At 33.4% G+C, this 20894-nt stretch overlaps 1 protein-coding gene across 4 annotated transcripts in view; it reads right to left on the bottom strand.

Annotated features, from left to right (window-relative positions):
* CDH18 (cadherin 18) overlaps window positions 1-20894 on the bottom strand; it is a 166436-nt gene that overhangs the window by 49597 nt on the left and 95945 nt on the right. For 3 of the 4 annotated variants that reach the window (XM_065630181.1, XM_065630180.1, XM_065630182.1), the window contains exons 4-5: window positions 15006-15173; window positions 4611-4798 (exon numbers count right to left, since the gene is read on the bottom strand). In XM_065630181.1, the coding sequence (XP_065486253.1) occupies window positions 4611-4798; window positions 15006-15173 (356 nt within the window). Of the gene's footprint in view, window positions 1-4610; window positions 4799-8335; window positions 8343-15001; window positions 15174-20894 lie in introns of all 4 variants that reach the window. The other variant, XM_065630183.1, reaches the window with a different exon arrangement.

Raw genomic sequence — 20894 nt, 5'->3', positions numbered from 1 at the left:
GGTGGGTGTCTGACTCGTATATCGCACAGCAGGGATTATTTCTTTCTTAGAAGTCCCATTTCTAGCTTCTTTTTACATGTCAAAATTTCATCTCCCTAGTTCAGCTGGTTTTCAAACTTTTGTGAACTAATTTTACTGACGATATATTGATATTTATTTTAACTCTGCTATTACACTGTCTTATGCAAGACATAAGGTAAACATGACAGACTCAACTCTTAACTCTTCTAGCATCAGATAGTCATGTAGTAAAGGCGACTACAGTGATATTTAATTTAAAAGTATGCAAGTAATGAAGTTCCATTAGCAGATATAGAATTAAGTAATCTTTTTACTGGAAGCCTTGTTTACAGGGCTACAACTATTTTGAGTTGGTTTCTTCAACCTAACTACAGTACTGACTATATTTCATAGACAGCCCATCAAGAATTTAATGGGAGAAGTTACTTTTTCTATATATTGTCAGTTACAGTTACTGAAATGACTTTAAAAAATACCAGTTCAGTTTAGATGACTTAAACATCTCAAGAAACTGATCTCAGAACTCATGATCAATGGCAAAACATGTATTATTTGTTGTGCTGCACAACCCCTGTTTACTCCAGTTTATGGTTTGAGTCACTACCTTTTCCTTGATTTTGCAGGGAAAAATATATGTACAAATGAAGAGCTGTCAGTCTCTTCTGAACTCTTCTCCAATCTTAACATGTGCCCACTTTCCAGGTAGAGTCTGAGCCACTTCTTCAGTTCAGAATTGTACTATACTGACTGTATGGACTGGCTGCAATGATGATGACAAGGCCAATGGGAGCTACCTGACAGAGCTACCACATAATGGGACACTTTTTAAATACAGAAGTATTGAGGAGAATTTCTGCTGTAATTTTTTTAACTTTTATCAACATCTGTCTGCACTTCCATAAAGTTAGGCAAGTTTCTGGGAAACAACTAAACCAAAGAGGACATAAAGCATGCACTTATCTGTTTCAAGAAAATATGCCAGACCATGCATGCAGTCCTAGAACAGATTTAAGAGTTTCAGATTGCAATTTTTAAAATATGTTTGTGTGTTGAGCAAAAGCAGTCTTTCTTGATAATAGACACCTCAATACTTACTGGATTACAAAGTTTTGGTTTCATCCAATTTATAAAGAAGGATAAGTAGGTTAATATTACTACACCGAGCAAAGCAGGTAGTTTGTACATATGTATATATATGTACTACCATTAAGTTTCCAACAGTGTGAGGACACAAGCATAACAGTGAAAGAAGTTGCATACCCGTGGATTTTTTTTTCCCTCACAATAGAAATTATTATGATATTGTGGCATGGGAGAATTCTACTATGACCTGTATTGTTCTATGTGGACCTGACCGCCTGTCCGAACAGAAATCAGTACAAGCTCGACCAAGGCTAACCTGGTGTTTCCTATCACCCTGAGGAGTGGAAAAGTAGTACTTAAGGCAAGAAATATGAGGAACTCAATGTGTGATTTGTCAATGCCGGTATGTATTTTGTAGATAAAATCTACAGTAAATTTGACTGATGATGTATAAGAAAAATAGTTGGTCAGGACTTATATATGCTATATATTTCTTTTTTCCTCCATGTATTGAAGGGCAATTAATTAATTCCCTTAATTCTAACAGTATGAGAGTTTTTTTCTGTTCTGCTTTCTGTGTCTCTCTTTCTAAATGTATAAAGACAAGTTTTAAAGGCATGGAAATTTAACACAGCGTGATAAATCTATTATTATAAAAAAAAGTTAAGTATACTACTCAAATCAAATCAGTTCATAAAAAATAAGAGTTTAGTAAATTCTAACTCAGATATTGTTCATTAATTTATGTTGTATTTCTGTTTTAAGTAGAGAAATATTAAATAGTAATTTTCATTGCTCTGCAGCATATATATTCTAAGAATAAACAAGTTTACAACAGTATTGCAAATTGTGACTATCATGCCCTTTTACAAAACTAAGTTTATACAGATAGTGATTGGATTAGGTTGTATAGGAAGATACATTTCTGCCAGAAAGTATATGAGGAATAAAACAAAGTCTAAAGTCTTGTTTTCTTTCTTTTGCGTAGTTATTAACTCAGACAATACCAACATTTGTTTTTGTCCAGAAATACAAGAATAATCCATTCAGATAACCAGAAAAAGGTGACATTTCAACCATAGTGAAAGCAGTTTTTAACTTTCATTTTCCTTCTTCTTCTTCCCATAAGGTCTATGAATTAAAGAATTAGACACTGGGACACAAGACAAAAAGACTTTACTTTGCTACACTGTGATTCACAGAGGAGAAAAAACAACACTATTTTCAACATTAAGCTATCTAAGACAGAAAAGACAAATACTGTACTAAGGATTATTATTACCAGGGGTCACAATTAGTAACATTTTTTACAAAATTATTATTTTCCTTGTTCTCTCCTGAGAAGTAAGGAAATCTACAAGCAAAGCATGCTCTGTGATATGTCTTCGAACAACTCACAAGTCACTTGCATCACTTTTCCTTTTAGTTTTGATAAAATATTAAAAAACTGAAATCTGGTTACAATTTGAATCTACAGAAATTATTTTACTAGGCTTCTGCTTAAATACAGTAAATGTGTTAAAATTGACTTTTATCTTACATTTGAAGAACAAATTGGGCCCCCATTTACAGCCTGTCTAATGTTGTACAAAGAAATTTGCTCATAGACTCATCCATTATTTCAGGTAATATGAGCTTTAATCCTATTTTGCCAGTAGGAGGTTTTTATTCTAATCTATTTTTAATAAAATGTATTAATCATAATATTCATGTTAAAAGACCTAAGGTATTCTAATTCAGCAAGGTTTTGGACATAAAGATGATAATTGAAAAAAAATTTACAAAAGAAATATTTCAACTATCTAATCAGATTCACAATAGGACTCATTTAACTCCAACAACCAAACAGAAAGATATCTCTGTCCTTTCTGACCTTGTGCTCTCTCCAAGAGAAGCAAATACTTAAATAAGTGACTTGTAAAGGTGTTCACTTGTAATGTGTAAAACCTAAATTTAAATTCTTGCTCATTTAAGTCACAGACAGGCCTAGAATATCAGTAGCTTATCTGAATCATTAACTGTAGCTATAAGGTAAGAAATCTAGAAATCTAGATTATAATTTCTAGAGTTACTTAAAATTGCCCCAACACTGAAGATCATTAACTCTTTCCTGGAAAGAAAACAAAACTTAAATTTTAGATAGAATCAGCTACAGCAAGGCCACCAGGAAATAACTTCAGTGTATAAAAAAAGACAGAATTTACCTTTATGTGGCTGAAAGAGGTGAGTATTACACAATCTTTATAAAAGACACTGAATTAAAGCTTTTTAAGATACTGAGAGAGATGTAAACCCTTTTTAAATTATTACAAATTATAAAAATAACATTTCCTGCATTTACAAAGCCTATTTAAGATGTTAAATAAAATATACATATATAAATTTCTTCTCAGATGTAAAAAAAGTTCTTTGTTATATTTTTTATTTATTCTCTTTTCCCACATTTTATCTGGTTTTCATTCCTCAAACTGTTAATCAGGCCCAGAATATACATTACCAAATATGAATACAGATGCACTTTTATTTTTTGGGCTGCATTCATATGCCTACAAGCCTGAACAACAAGAATGCACATGAGAATTGCTAGTTGATGTCTGTGAGTCTCAGTGAAAACTGAAATAAATAAATAATTTCCCTTTGTTGGAAAGGGTGTTTTATCTGTTCGTTTGTTTGTTTGTTTTTAATATTGCTTAAACATAGTAACTCATCTCTCTTTTGAGGTCCCTTCCAATCCCTGACATTTTGTGTGATTCTGTGTAAATTTAAATCTAGCTATAGAATATTGGCAGAAGTTGGCAGACACTTCAGGAAACATTCAATATGAACTCAGTTCAGAGGACTTAATATGGAGATTAAATTATCTATGGAATTAGATTTGTGCATAGAATTGAGTTAAGAATGAAATTAAATTACAAGAAAATTTTATAATCAATAGTTTAATATATAATTAATAGCTTAAATATAGGAAATTCATATAAATATGAGAAATTCATATAAATTATAGCTGTGTGATAGTTTGACCAGTTACAATTTGAGTCTTTATAAGCAAGTTGGTATTTACATTACACAGTGCACAATACTTGACCCTTTAAATGCCAGCTGGCAAAAAAGTCAAAGAATAACAGCCTGTGAACACTGAGTTACACATTCATTGCCACGGATGAACTTTCTATGCCATAATTCATGCAGTCTGGGAACAATAGTACAACTTTCTGCCAAATTTTATTTCTTTCAAAGAAATGCAAAACCATCATTCAGAAACATTAAACTATCTTAATCTGAAATTCACTAAGTTTATTATAAATATTAGATATGATCATTCAAAAAGCACAGAAGATTTAAATAATTGTTTTCTTGATTTTTGCTTCTCTCTGATGTGGCCCCCAGTGAAAATTACTTTGACACTCTGGTTTAAACAGTAAAATATTTCATCCTGTTATCTGCTTATTCAGCGTTTGTCATATTTTAATTACATACACAGGGAACTTTCAAAGTCCATTGCTTACCTTCTTTAAGGAAAGAATTCCTTCCCTTGTGTCTTTGTCAGTAGATATGGAGAACACCCCAGAGCCATCGCCATTTATAATTGTGTACTTCATGTCTGCATTTGAACCAGTATCTGCATCATTTGCTTTGATTTTGCCAACTGCTGAGCCAACTTGAGCTGATTCAGGAACATATAGCTGATAATGTTCTGAAGGGGAAAAAAAAAAAACGAAAACCAAAACCACAATAGCTTGGACATTTTCTAGCCAAACTAAATTAGAGAACTGTTATGTGCTTAATACACTTCTGAGTAAATGGAAGAGTATTTCGTATGCAAACCAGACAAACAAACCTATCAAACTTATTTAGATTCTTGAAAGAATTCAAAAGGGAATGGTATTTTACTTGGGATGTCTTCATTCCCTAGTCAAAATCCAAATTACCTAATGCAGGATTTTGGTTTTCACAGTTATTTTTGCTATTCATCACATAACACAGAAATTAACTCTGAAGTTTACTTCATACCAGTATTTTTAAAAGTTTATTCTCCATAGCCAAAATATATTTATCTTCATCAACTTTCCATAACATGAGCAGTCAAATGAGTACTTTTGAACTGAAGAATCTTTGTAGGCTATATTTATAACATTTTTTTTTTCCTGACATCCAATCAGTTTGGCAACATTGTCTCAACATTTTGCAACATTCAACCAACTCAATTTTTTTCTACAGAAAAATGTAATAAATCTTAATGTTTTACCGTTACCATTTTGCAGTGTTTTTGCTGCAGCATAAAACCCTTTGCACAAAAGTTTTACTTGTTATCCATGGTAAAGGAAAATGAACACAGTGGGTACATAAAAGTATTACACAATTGGGCACATAAAAAGCATCCATAACAACTATGACCTCCTTTCAGTGTTTTTATAACCTGTTAAGTTAACAATTAGAAAATGGAATATTTTTCTGAAAAAAAAAAGTCTTAACTGTGTCTGTCCTTCTGGATTAAATCTCCTAACAGATACAAAGTTGCCTGAGGGACAGGAAAGTGCAACAAGGAGAAAAAAGTGGCAAACGGACAAAATGTGATTACATAAACCTCAATTTTCATCTGAAACTACGCCAGAAAGACAGTTCAAAGAAATTTTCTCCAATAATGCTAGTACTGTAACGCAGTAGGGATGCTGAAACCTACCAGCCCTGAAAAGGAGAATACACATTCAATAAAGGCTCTGCACATACTAAAAAAACCCTCAAACAACCTCCCCCACCCAAATCCATCCCCAACAGCCTCCACAGTTTACATCATAGGCTAACCACCATCACAGAAAAAAGAGCGAAAAGACAACTTCTGTTATTATACATCCTCTGAAGCTCTACAGAGCTTCTTCTATATTCCCTGTAATCATTCTACAATAGTGAATACAATAGTGCAGCACTGAGGTGCAAAAGAGTGGATCAGAAGATGCTACATATCAAAACTAACATTTCATTATATTTAGTTGAGTTTAAACCAGGTAACATGATTGAAGAGGTACCCTCAGTAAGCATGTATAAATTTAAACCTGCATTATGGCAGAAAAACACTATTTATTGGATGGATTGAAGAAATTTTAATCTGTAGAATTTGCAATTGCGGAGGGAATGGATGTTATCACTAAAATGCAACTAACTTTAGACCCCTGTTAGAAAATAGATTATTTTAATACAAATTTGTCTAATTCCTTGCACAATGCTTCCTAAACCTATTTATAGTCTTTCAGTGTTTTTGTAATGCTAGCCCATTAATATTAATAAACCAACAGTAATGTGAGAAGGATGGATGAGTGCACTAAACTTTGTTAGTTTGAAAAGAAAGAGAAGTTTCCTAGGAAAACAAAAAGTAAGTTACCGCGCACTAGGGAAATCTCAAGGAAAACAAGAAATGTCCAGCAGAACAAGAGAAAAAGTATATTTTACCATGTAAAAAAAGAAAATACCAACACTTACGTAACCAGGAAATTGTTTAGTAGTTGATACAATTAAAACACATAGTTAATTCTTTGATGCAATTCTTTTATTTGTACATAAAATCCACCTTCACAAATTTCCAAATAAATGCTCTGCCATGCATTCTTCTGCAATGCTTCATGCTCAGAGATGATGTCAACTGACACTTCCATACTGCTGGTTGCTTTATTTCATATGTAAAACCGTAGTGATGGGATGAGATTCATTTTGGAATTTACTTTTGTTAAAATAAATGTGAAATATAGTCTTTTGACTTTTTTGTTCTGACTGATGCATTCCAAAAAGGAAAAGATTGAGGCCATAAAAAATATGTTATGTAGAGGCCATAAAGAAGATGTTACATAATCAAAACACTTCAGGAACTGGAAGTGTTACAACCCATATGATAGGGTGAACTAATTAGACACTTCCAAACAGTGAAGCTAGTTCAAATATATCCACATGACACTACACGCTGCTTTATAATCACACCCCAAGTGTTAGCCATCTGTTTGAGAAAGTCATTTTACTGATACCAGCTTCAAACATTCTGAAATACTAGAACTTCAAGCGAAACAAATATTTGAAATCACTCATTAATTATCTGTCAGTGTTTGCAGAACTGTTTCCAAAAAATAGATGGAATGAAAAGAAAACAGTTAAAAGATAGGTCAGAGATGTTTTCCACTTTAACCACTGCTTCAAAGAGCCTGAAAATGTCTCATACAGATATGAGCCAAATAGATAATTACAAACAATACTATCTTAACCCAAAAAACACATAAGAGGGTAAAATCCAGCAACATAAAGGTTAGATAAAATATATTATAGACATTTATTTTGACTAGCAGTGGAAACTGGAAATGTTATTACAAAACACTAAATTGTTGTAAACTTTATTACTGGAAAGTGTGGAACCAGCTAAAGGCTTAATTGAACATTTCCTTGGGCACTGAATAAATTTTGATAGGACATTAAAAATAATGTTGGATGGGTATACTGTGAATTTATGATTCTTTATTGTAAGTTATGAGTCTGCCTCAACCTCTAAATATTGATTGGGAAGTTAAAAGCCCTGAGGACAAGGTACTGATCTACATCAAAACTGTTTGACCAAATCTGCTCAAGTTGAACAGATTGTTCCTTTGTTCCCAGCATTGCAGCCTTCTAGGAGCTGTTGTAAAGCAGAAATTTTCAAACAGTCTTGGAGATGCTCTAAATTGTTCCAGAGGAGTCGCCCGGTAGCTTATGGATCCAAATTCTGTAGAAGCTGATTCGGTTCTTAATTTTTATGTTTACATTTGATCAGATGAATTCACTTAACTCATGAGACAAGTAAATTAATACTCTTTTCCAGTTAATGGACTGTATAGAGTAGTCATACCACTTTGCAGGACTTTAACATATGCTAATTGAAACATTGTTCAAACACATATAGGCAACCTTCAGCTTTCTTTCAATAAACTATATAGCTTAGCTCTCATTATAGTAAAGAAACAATTTGTTGATCTGAGGAACGATTTACTTCCCATTTCAATTAGCCTACAGGCAACTTATAATGCTGGGTTTTATTCTCAAAAAAGTAATTTCTCTGAATCTCCCAACAAAGAAGTATGTGAGTATTTAATGCAACTCAACAAGCCTGTTATTGACTTCATTTTATTCATGCTTATTATTTCTATATGCAAAGTATAGTTTTAGTAACATGAGGATAAATACTGCTTGGTGATGAACTAATAGACACATTCTGTCATACGTGATAGCTGGTACACCGATGCCCTTGTCTATCTACTAGCAAATTGAATAAACACAGCAACAGATTGCCTTAATGTATTAATAAAATACCATCATAACCTAAATGTATATCAAAGTACTATGTGAAGAAAGTTTGCTTGAACCTACAACTAGCTGAATACTCAGTCAAATTGATAAGATATGGAGAACAAATGGACAGTAAGCCAGGTTCAAGGTCTGATGATTATGAGCACAAAATTCAACTGGCAGGCAATTAAAACTAGTTGTTCAGGAATCAAAACCAGTGGCTAATATATTTAATGTCTTAATTAATGAGCTGAATGATGGGTTGCATGTACATGCAGCAAGCAAGTGGACAATCACTTTCTGATGTGATAATTGAGCCATTTCTAAATAAAGAACAATTAAGGTCAGGGGGCTTGGAGATTTACTTGTGATGATCCTCTGTAAAGGCAGAAAATCAGTATACTGAACACCAACCACACCCACAAAGGAAATGTCACTCACTGACCATTCACTTTGGAAACTGAGCACACACTTTATAAACACAATTACTTGAAAAAATTCTTTGCCTTAAAGAATATAAGAGAAGTTAAATACTCTTTAGGACCAGAAATATGTGATATGACTATTATGACAATATGTACTATAACAAATTTTAACAGCCATTTTCCTTAACAAAGAATACAGCTTTTAAAATGTCTAGACCCCATAAAACACTTTGCCAGATTTTTACAGCAACCTTGAACACAATCCTAACAACATTCTTAAAAAAGAAAATCTTGCTGCCTTTCCTTATACAAATAACTAAAACCTGATATTCCCCTGTTATTTGAGATTTCCTAATAACATACTAAAATATTCTGGATTAATCTTTATGTCTCAAATTAGCTGAGATTAGCATGTTGGGTAGGAATTCAATTTTACAGAAAACTGTATTAACCAGAGGTGTTTTAAGAGCACACAGCAAAAGGAATTCTCTTTGAGCAGATCTTAAATTTTCTCATGAGATTCCACTCTTTAAATCTCATTATGTTGTCTCAATTTCACAACAGTACTAAAAAGAAGCTACATTTAGTGTTTAAGTAATACTTGTTTTGGACATAAAATAAATTAATATAGGCTGCTGCATTTCCTTATCACCCAGAAATATCTAATTTCCTGGCATTTCCCCTGGCATGTACATATATGTTACTCATTCTATCTTTTAATGAGATATTAATAATTGCCTTTCAGTAAATTGATCATGCACACCAGGCTCCTCCTGTCTACTATTTACACAAAGAGCTGTTTTGAGCTGACTTTGTCTGAGCACTAGGAAGAATAATCTTCCCTAAATCTTACAGATGGAAAAAAATTAAGTATTTTATTATAATCTATATTTCTTTAGACATTCTGTAACATATATACAGTAAAAATTTTTGGTAACATGTAAACTGTAATACTAGAAAAGCATATCCTACATTGTGAACCACTTACAGAAATAAATAAAAATAAATATGGTAGCACAAAAAATTCTCTGTGGAACACAGAAATGAGAATAAAGTAACATTTCCAGGATGGTAACTTCACTTCTGAAGAAAAGAAATGAAGTTATATGGAGGAACATATCTGCTGAAGAACAAAATATTAGAGTTCTGTGCAAATCAGGCCTTAAATCAACTTTCTACATGTCCCTCTAGCTTGATTTAAGATCTTACTAAAAGACTTAAGCATGTCTCCAGCAACAACCGATACTTGGGACTATTCAATTGCAATATATTTTACCTTTACTGTATTAAAGCTACCAGCTATTAGGATAGTAAGAAAGGTGGTATGTGTTGTAGTGTGAAATATGAAAAAGGCATTCCTCTAATTTTAACCAAAAAAAAAAAGTTATTTATTTAATAAGCAACATTTAAATGCAGAACAATTTCTGGAAGGAAATGATTCCTAACACTCTCTGGACACTGGATGATTACTGGACTCATCATCATGACATAAACGACACAATGAACGGGAAACTACATTACTAGGTATGAATAAAATCTAATTTACAAAGGTGCATTTGATCAGACGTCAACAATCCTAAGCTAAACTGTTATCAAGTCCTTTTCTTGTTTTGTTTTAAATCTGAATTTCCTGAGGACAGACAACTTCTGTAATCATTTTATTTTAATAGCATCCAGTAACTTTCAAACTCTGTCCAATTTCAGGCAAACCTAACAAAAGGGCAGAGGCCTCAAAGATGTTATGTTTCTACAAGCCTCTTAACAATTGCTGGTTGAATAGAGGAGAAAGACCTGTTAAAAGAAAATTTGAGAAAATTCTGCTTTATTCATCTTGTTTGGCAGCAGCCAAATGGTCAATCAGGAAGCAGATGGCTCTTGTCCGGTCACCACAGGAGGATGGGACAGCCCTAAAGTGCATGGCAGTGAGGAGTGGGAGGATGTTGATGGTTACACATGGGGATCATAGGAACTCGATGTGCTATGTGGAACTGTGGATCCGGAAAGGACTGTATTGGAGTATAAATTCTAAAAGAAAATTAATAGCAAGTACCTTTGCGTTTAATTAGCTAATGAATTATATTAACAGCCAGTATGGCCAGGAGGTTGAGTGAGATGATTTTGCCCCGTCACCCCGTTCTGGTAAGACCCTACCTGGAGCCCTGTATCCAGCTCTGGAGCCCTCAGTATAGGAAAAACATGGACCTGTTGGAAAGGGTCCAGAGGAGGCCACCAAGATGATCAATGGAATGGAACACCTCTCCTATGAGGACAGGCTGAGAGAGTTGGGGTTGTTCAGCCTGGAGAAGGCCCTGGGGAGACCATATTGCGGCCTTTCAGTACTTAAAGAAGGCCTATAAGAAAGATGGGGACAGACTTTTCAGCAGGGCCTGTTGCAATAGTACAAGGGGTAACAGTTTTAAACTGGAAGAGGGGAGATTCAGGCTAAACATGAGGAAGAAATTTTTTACAGTGAGGGTGGTGAAACACTGGCACAGATTGCCCAGAGAGGTTGCCCCATTCCTAGAAACATTCAAGGCCAGACTGGACAGGGCTCTGAGCAACCTGATCCAGTTGAAAAGGTCCCTGCTCATTGTAGAGGGATTGGACTAGATGTCCTTTGGGTGTTCCTTCCAACCTAAACTTTTCTATGATTCTACCATTATAAGACTGGATAGTAGACACCTTACTAGCACAGAACAGATTTAATGTCAACTTCTGGGATGTGAGCTTACTTTTTAAGAACTAAATGGTGTATCTTCATACAACATTCCTATTTAAACATGACTGTGTACCTTTCATATAATGATATTGTAAAAAGTGAGGCCAAAATAATTATGCATATATATAATTTCACATTATATCTAATACTGCCCTGAAACAACTGAGCCTCAACAATCAAGCCTCATAAAAATGTTTTAAGCCATGACTTGTATTTAAATTCTGCTTTATCCTAAAGAACTGAGCTACATGTATCAAAACCAAAATCTACAAATGGTGTATCAGGGAAATAATTCCATCATAAAATTAGACTCTAACCACAATAACTGAAGATCTCCTACACACTGTCTAGAGTGTAATCGTTAGCACATGATGTACAAAACATCTCAGTGGGAACATCTGCCTAGTGTGATAATCTTGATACAATCAAAATCTATTCATCCTAAACAAAGAAAAGCATGCAGAATCTTATTCACCCTAACCAAGACCAGAGAGAATTAATGAACAAAAAGTATACAGAAAATGCTCATGTCACTCAAGGTTGATAACAGTGTCATCACTAGATAGAACATTTTCTATCGGATTATTGAAATAAATTTATGACTACGAAATTATGGCCCTAAGCCATCAACTAAGTTGATCCATTATGGGTAAAACTAGCAAGAACCAAGAGATGATGATTACTGAAGAGCAAAAATCTTCACATGCCAAGCATTGTCTGTCAGCTTACATTAAATATCTAGTTCGTTTGTATCTGGACTTTCTAAAGAAAGAAAATCTGTGGTAATGAAGAAAAAGAAATTGGTATTGTATGAGATGCACAGAAGTAATTGATAAGCAAAATGTACCTGAGGTTTCAAGTTATTCTCCTGACGAATTCAGAACCCTGTGACTACTCCTGAGACATACTACTGTTTTTTGCAAGCAGATTTTTTCAGCTATGTTTTCTATTCCAGATATTATTCTTATAATGTATTTCAGAACTGCAACTATCAGACTGATAAAATTATGCAGTAATGTTTCATATTCTTCCTCTTACACTTTTTGGTAATTTGGAAAACTGCAGTTCTCTCTTAATAATTTATTCGAAAGAAAGTCAGCTATATTTATAGTGAGTATAGAAAAAAAAAGAACAGTAAATTCATTTAAGCAGACATATTTACAGCCTCTCTTTCTAAGATTTAAATAGATTTTTAAAGTGTTTCTTTAAGGGGGACAAATCCTGCATACCTTACTTCATATGCATCTTTAATGAACACTGAACTACCAAAGCCAGAAAGATATGATCTTTTAAATATGTACAGTAAAGCATATTCCTAGATAAAATAAATAATTAGAGAACCAATTCAGATTGCTTCCCAGCCTGTTCTCAAGTAAAGTACTCATACAGTTAGGATCAGATTCAAAACTCACAAGTATGGTAATAGAAGAAAGGAAACTAACCAAAAGAGAGTCTGCAGTTTAGCTGAGGCTCAGCCTGTCCCGAGGGTTATACACTTGATATATGCAGTTTTGGTTAGTGCTTGCATTGAATTCAATTCTGAATGTGACAAACCTCAGCAAGTCTCATTTAACATTCCATCTAATAAGGAAATTGAAGAGAAATTTAACTGAAAATCATGACAAACAAAGGAGAAGGAAAATAAACAATGAAGTTATTTCTATTAGTGTAATCCTTGTGTACTGTAGTCATAGTTCATGATGCTAAGATGGCCAGATTTTAGATCGTCTATACTTTGGTTCTCTACTAAGATATAGCTACCATACTTTTGCAAAGGATTTAAACTATATTTCTTGAAAAAAGTTAAATAGCAATGTTACAATCATAACTGTGGTACAGGCATCCTGTGTAAGGAAACATAAAGCAAATGGTGTACTCTACAAGACTTGCTGTAGGCTTAATATTTTCCGTTAAAAATGATAACTGTTAAAATACATTTTTTTACTTTGTTTTGTTAAACAATACATATTCATTAAATTTTAAATGTTTCAGAATTTTCAATGTTATTTTTTGCAATTATTAGAACCCTTAAAATGTACAGAATATAACCTCAACATTTTATCTTTCTGAAAAAATATTGATAAAGATAAAGAAATAAATGTGCTAATATACAGTTCTGCCTAGCTGTTGATTTAATATCCAAAACCTTCCATTCAAAATAAAACAAGTCAATTCTTGAGACCTGATGAGCAGAGATCAATTTGTCTTTGAGTTTGCAGGAAACTGAGGACATTTTTTATACTTCAACTATTTTAGATGTTATATTTGTTCAAAAATATGCCTTAACTTTTGCCTTTCCAATAGTTAGGAAGTATTAAATAAAGTGATGGAAGCAATGACAATTCTGTGGAACATAAACCCAAATATACTTTATTTAAGGCTGTGTTTCAAAGCCTTTATGTGTTTATGTGTTTGTGAGGCACAGAAAAAAATATTCATTTCTACAACACTTTTAATGAGTCTTCTTACTGCTTGATCAGATTTTACGCAATGTGTATTGCCAGGGAATTTCATTTTTCCCCAGAGCTTTGTGATCTCTATTATTGTTTATAAGTCTTCTCATTCAAACACCTTAATGCATTTCCCAGTGAATGTACCTATAGCTACTAGTCCATTATGTTCTACAAGGGCTCACACAAGGGCAGAGTCCACAGTACAATATTCTTATTGATCTTGAGCCAGTCAGCAAAAGAAAGCAGCTTTAGGTATGCAATTACATTCCAGAAGACTTGTAAATAAATTGTCGACCGAATTCAGAATTTCTGCAAGACTCCAGGTACTGTGTCAGATCAATGTCCTCACAATGAGTTCCTATGAGTGATCAAATTAAGATAGTCTAAGAGTACTCTGGCATATACTTTTAATATACACATGTGAGAACATTCAGCTTGACATCAACATTGACAATTGATTTAACTAGGATGAAGGCAGACTCTATCATAACTCAACAACAGAGAGAAACAGCTTAGGTTTTGACCATCTATAATATAAAAAGTGATCTTAAAAGTTTGCATAGATATAGAGAAAGCAAAACAAGAAAAAAATGATAGATATGTATGGAAGCAGCCAAAGGCATGCTGGATTCAATCTTTTAAAGTGTTACCTTCTGTTGTCTACCATGGGAACAACATAATTCACTTGTGAGATCAAAATCACACACTTAATGAAATATACATTCAAAAACAACTGGAGAAAAACCCACATATGACAAGAATATTCCTTTGTCACCCATCTGACTCTAACTCAGTGTTTAACTGAAAGTAATCTTCACTGCTTTCAATATTTTAGCCATGCTATCTCTGTGCTTCATCTAAAAACACTGGAAAACTGAAAAATATTGGTGAAACCAAACACTTCCCGAGCTGCCTTCTCCCCATGAATTTGAATACTAATTGGATTTCACTAATCCAATCAACTTCTTACTTCCCTGAAAATCGATTATATGCCGAAATTGTACATACTCTGAGGAAACCTGGGTGGATTGTCGTTGACATCAGTGAGTGTGATATTTACAGTTGTTGACCCTGACAGCCCTCCGACCTGCCCAGCCATATCTTTGGCTTGAATGACAACGGAATAATGCTCTCTGGCTTCCCTGTCCATGTTGTGCAAGGCAGTCCTGATGACTCCTGTGATGGAAAGAAAACAAACGGAAGATCAGGATTAGCTTGTTTTAGAAAGAGGAAAAGCTGGGCATAACATTTCTTTTCAGGAAGGGTGACACATGGCAGATTTTCTGGAAATGCAAAGTTTTCTACAATCAAATTAAGCTGGCTTTAGTTCTTTGCCTTTTACATATACATGTATATCTCAATGCCGGTTACTGCTAGACAACCAACTTAATTGAGGACATGAAAAAATTAAAATAATATATAGTAAAACAACAATTATATTAATAAATAAATAGGACTATTATATAACATTCCTAGCAGAAAGGTACATTGACAAAACTCTGGTGTTTCTCATATGTCATAACTATTCAAATAGCTACTTAATAGAAATACTAATGAACGAGAACTCTTACCCCGCTGAAGAAGACAAAAATTCCTTTTTAAGAAAAGTTAATTTCTGAATTAAAATATGACATACCTCTTAGAACTACTCAAAGGCTAAACTTTATTATTTGACAAATTTAAAAAAACTGTACTTTCTTATTTGATACATGTGAATCACATAGATTCATCTTCATAAATGTCACTTACCTAAACTTGCCTGTAAAGTGAAAGATAAGCTACTTTTTTTTTACTACATTATAGAGACAAAGCTAAAATCGAATGATGCTAAAATTCTATTTATTTTTATCCACTACCATGAGAAATGTTTTTAACATTCTACGTGCAGAATGAAAGGTTACAACAAACGAAGAACAGCAAACCCTGTGGGTTCAGTATCAGTTTTGGTACATTTTTCACTTATGTGGATGCCTGTAAATTAGGCCCTGCTAATTTCTTTCATCACAGGCTGACAGAAATCTCATGGAGTTCAATGAAGGGAAATGTCAAGTCCTGTGCTGAGGAAACAATACATGCTGTGGACAGCCTAGCTGAGAAGCAACTTTTCAGAAAAGGATCTAGGGGATCCTCAAGTTAGACATGAGCCAGCAATGTGCCCTTGCAGCAAACAAGGCCAACGGCATTCCAGGCTGGCTGCATTATGAAAAACATTGCCAGCAGGTCAAGGGAGGAGATCCTTCTCTGCTGCTCACCACTGTTGAGGCCACATCTGGAGTGCTGGGTCCAGTTCTGGGCTCACCAGTACATAAAAGGCATTGATATACTGGAGTGAGTAACATAGAAATAAAGAAATGCGTGAAATTCTAATTTTGTTAACATTAATTTTTCGAAAACCTAAATTTTTAGCATAACTTGGTTTTGGACTCTGAAACTGAGTGGCTGTTATAACTAGTCAGAAAACATACTATAACACATGTTGCTTCTGGGTAAATTTTAAACATGTAATAGCCATTAACACAAAGCAAATTATGAAGAAGAGCCTTATTCTTCTAGAAAATCTCTTGTACAGCATGATTCTCAAGGGTTTTGATTCCCACAGTCTCAGATGACACAAAAAATGATTTCCAGAATACTACTTTTCTTGTATTTTAAAATTACTTTCTTTACATTTCTTCAGTAAAAAAATTTAGCCGTTATTACATACAAAATGGAAATTTTCATGTAAGTTATACCAGTGTTTCCATTCTATTCTGAAAATAAATCAGACATAAAGAGTAGAACTATCCACAAAGAATAATATTTTAAAGTATCCATGAAGATTCAGAATTATTTTAACACTGTTTTGCACTGTAAGTTCCTTTTAATCAGAAGCATGGCTTCTGGACAAACTGGCTAAAAAAAGTACACCAGTCTGTTTTAGTTCATCAGTGTTTTTTATTTTGAATGACACGGTTAGAAACAGGTCTTTTTTCGCTATTTGTACCATGATATACTGAAATGAGCCACAACTTATACATACTAAAAACAGAAGGCATGGAGACTTTTGGATAAAAGGGACTGATGTAACTTAAATATGAAGCTTCATCAAAATCAATTTGGTTCACAAAATCTGGTACAATTGTTCTGAAATTTCATTTTGCTGGAAAATAGGAGGATAGAAAAGTACTAGAATTAAAAATGTCCTGCTTTGACATTTTTCAAATAAATTGCTTCATTTTCTTACATTGAAACCAAATTTATTGGAACATTTAATGTTTATGTATATGTATGGAGGGAGTCTGTGATTTTTTTAAAAAAACCTTCCATTTCAGTTTGAAACAGACCAAATTTTACATAGTGGAACATCTGTCTTCTGTACAATCTTCATAATTACACTAGCTACTTGCATTTTTAAACTAATTTAAACAAACCATTTCCTCTGAATTACAATTACTTTCCTCTTCCTTTTTGCTTCAAGGAATATGGTGGTGAATCAATACATGTAGACAGTTAATAAGGATTTGCGGATGACTAATCATTTGATCTCTCCCACTTGCATCAGATTCCTCTTTTCTGAAAACTGAGTTATTGAAAATGGACAAGTTTTTAGTTACAAAAACTTGTTCCAAATTTTTGAATAAGAAAACTGGTGCTGAAAGATGGGAAAGTTTAGTTCTGTCTCTTTTATTGGTTGCATGTACATACATACATACATACATACATCGTAAAAATATATAATCAGTAGGAGGCATACTGCACAGACCCTAATGCTTGATTTTTGTCACTAGCAGCTCCACCAATCATTCTGCCGGTATAGCACTAAAGTCATACATACTTTCAAATTTCTCCAATGAACCCAAAAGGTGTAAGGAGAATTTTCTTGGTTGCCTTTTCCAATAAGATAATATGAAGTGTTCCAGCAGTTCCTTTTAAAGTAGGAATTGTCCCTGAGTATATTGGCAGGGGCTCCTATGCATCCCACAAGAAGACAGGAAGTTCATATCAAGGAAGATGTCTCCCTGTCTAAAATGGTGAGGAAAGAAACTGAAAAAATAAAACCAAACTGTCACAGGCTTTTTAAATTTAAACACAGACTTAATTTTGCTTCATGTCTGTTAGGCAGCACTGTGACCCTGTTAACTGAGTACTTTTCAGCTATGTTTCCAGGATTTATTCATCTTTACTAAGAAAGGAAAGCAAGATGAAAGATGCAAGATGTAGACCCCATTGCAGGGACACACCATCCTGTTTCTGGTATTAAATGAAGAAATTTTATAGAAGTTTGATGGCTATGTCAAAAATCATGTACATGTGGAGGTTTAGATCTATTGGAATGGAGTTGAGAAGGACATACAGTTCTGGACCTCTGGCCTGCTGAGTTTAGTCATATCTATTTCCATCTTAAAATAATGTGAGATGTGTTTTCCCACATGGCAGCTCTCCTAGAGCAAACTTTTTCTTCTAACTTCTTGTCTAAATTTAGTCTCCTCTAAATAACACCTTTTTTTTTCTCTGTCAATTTCTACAGTCTTGAAAAGCACATTTTCCAATTTGAATTTATCTTCCTTGACCAAGAATGACCAGAAACCTGCCTACATTCCAGTTGAGATGTTATCACAACCTTTTCTAACTATAACCTTTTTTTTCAGATTACATCACATTGGTGATTCTTTTATGACTGATTAACATACCTAGGACATTGTCCTCCAGTGATATTTCCAAATTACTGAGACTAGAGTTACTGTATAATCATAGAATATCTCAAGTTGGAAGGGACCCATAAGGATCATCAAGACCAGCTCCTTGATTCCCACAGAACTAACTAAAACTAGATAATATGACTAAAAGTGTCAGATAGTGTTATAATTAGTCCTGCAACATGGTCTTTACTATATAATACCATTAAATTTCATTATGTTCTTCTGGTTCTTGCCCTCAAAAACATAAGCTTATTCCTCTATATTGACAATTCCTCACAACTTTTTGTAGTCAGTAGATTTCTTCATGACAGTTCTGTATTTATCCTTAAAACATCAGATAAAATTGATTGAGAAGAACGTTGAGATGTCATGTTCTGAAAAAGGATTAGAATGTCTACTACTGTGGATAGCTCTTTTTCTTTCCTTTTACCCAATACCTCTGGATTTGAGAAAGCCCTGAAAATAAGTTTATTTTTTGCAAGTTTTACTTCCTTCTCCATAAAAGCTCTCTGAATTCATTCTTGATGCTGAACTGCAGTCAATTCCTTTTCTTTTTTCCAAGTTTTTTTTAAGATACCTCTATGCTCTGCAGCATGTGATAATGTGTTATGCTGTCTTTTTTTAGTGTTCTGTGAAGAACCATTTTACTTGCATGTAAGAAAAGCTGCAACGGAAGGCTCAACTGTAAATGAGACTGTAAAACTCAAGAATTTTTAATTCAAGTGCAGACACATATTAAGAAAATATATGCCCTAGCCAAGCATCTAACTGTGCATTTACCAAACTATTTAACTATGTAGTAATTTATCTTATTATATATTAAAAAAAAAGGAACTTATTTTAGATTCAATAACAACTACAGAATTATAGTCAGTTTTCTCTTACAGCCTATTCCTGTAAGATATGTGAATGGAACTTTCCTAGAATAAACCATGGTTCATTTTAACATTTTGAGCTCAAAGATTTTGTCTAGTGGGAAAAAAAATCCAAGTCAAATCCAGTTCAATGACAAACCAGTTTGTCATAGAAAAGTTTTGGTGGTGGTTTTAATTTATTTGTTTGGTTTTTTGTTTTATTTTTTGTTATTCCCATTCTGTTGTTGGATCACAAGCCTCATCACCACAGGTTTTCTGAAGGGCTAGTAGGTCATACTAGATCCCACATATTCTAGTTTTTTATATATGTCTTGTCATGATCACAACCACTAAATGACTCAAATATAATTTTTAAAACCTATTTAATAACTAATTAAATGTGTGATTTTACTAATTACTGAGGGAAGTGAGCTGTTGCAGATGGTAATTTCATTAATATTATTTATAATTTGTGAATAAAAGCTCTATTTTTATCACTGCTTTTCTTTAGGATAGTTAGCTTTCTTGATTGTAAGTTAATATTCTGAATATATTGTATATATTAAAATACATTTCAAAATCTAATATTTTTCTACCTTTTAGGAGAAAGAACCATGTTTTTAGTGGGTTTTTTTGTTTTAGTTTTTGGGGGTTTTTTGTGGGTGTTTTTTTCCTTTTAAGACAACTACTGAACAAGTACAAGTCAGCAGATGCATTTCTTTTTCCTTAAAACTTCAAAACACACTTCAAATTTAGAACTCTTAATAGATTTTGACTTGCATTTGTGATTTAGTTCACACTATAACTGTAAACAAAGTATGTGATACAGAGATTTTGGTCATAGTCCACATTCTGAATGCTTCTATAACATAGATGTTTTTAATCTAGGCCTTTGAGTCAGATCTGCTTTGTATAACATATTTTATTCCTTTACAGAGACATCACTAGACACTTCATAGCTAAAAGCCAAAGCACTAAAGAAATGACAATTAGTGGTCAATTTTCTTCTATGGTCACAATTATAGTGCTGAAAGACACTATGTTCTTTCTCAAGGAAAATGATAATTGAAATAAAATAAATTAATAATACACTGAAAGACAAATGCTGTAATAAAATAGGATTTTTTGAAAAAATTGTACAATTTAAAAAGAAAATAGTAAGGTTTTTAAAGATAAATAGGTTAGAAGAATGTTCATTTGGTATTAAGGGGGGAGAGGGGTGGTAACCAGACTGATTATGTTACACTGGCTACCCCCAGGAAAAGAAAATCTATTCAATTTACTATTAGTAAATAAAGCCTTCTCAAAAATCTCCATGAGTAACAGCCTGAATTTATAAAATGAAAAAGTCTTGTGCCAAAGCC

This window comes from Caloenas nicobarica, chromosome 2 (genome assembly GCF_036013445.1).
Source record: "Caloenas nicobarica isolate bCalNic1 chromosome 2, bCalNic1.hap1, whole genome shotgun sequence".
Lineage (NCBI taxonomy): Eukaryota > Metazoa > Chordata > Aves > Columbiformes > Columbidae > Caloenas > Caloenas nicobarica.
This window is presented reverse-complemented; position numbering and strand designations above follow the sequence as displayed.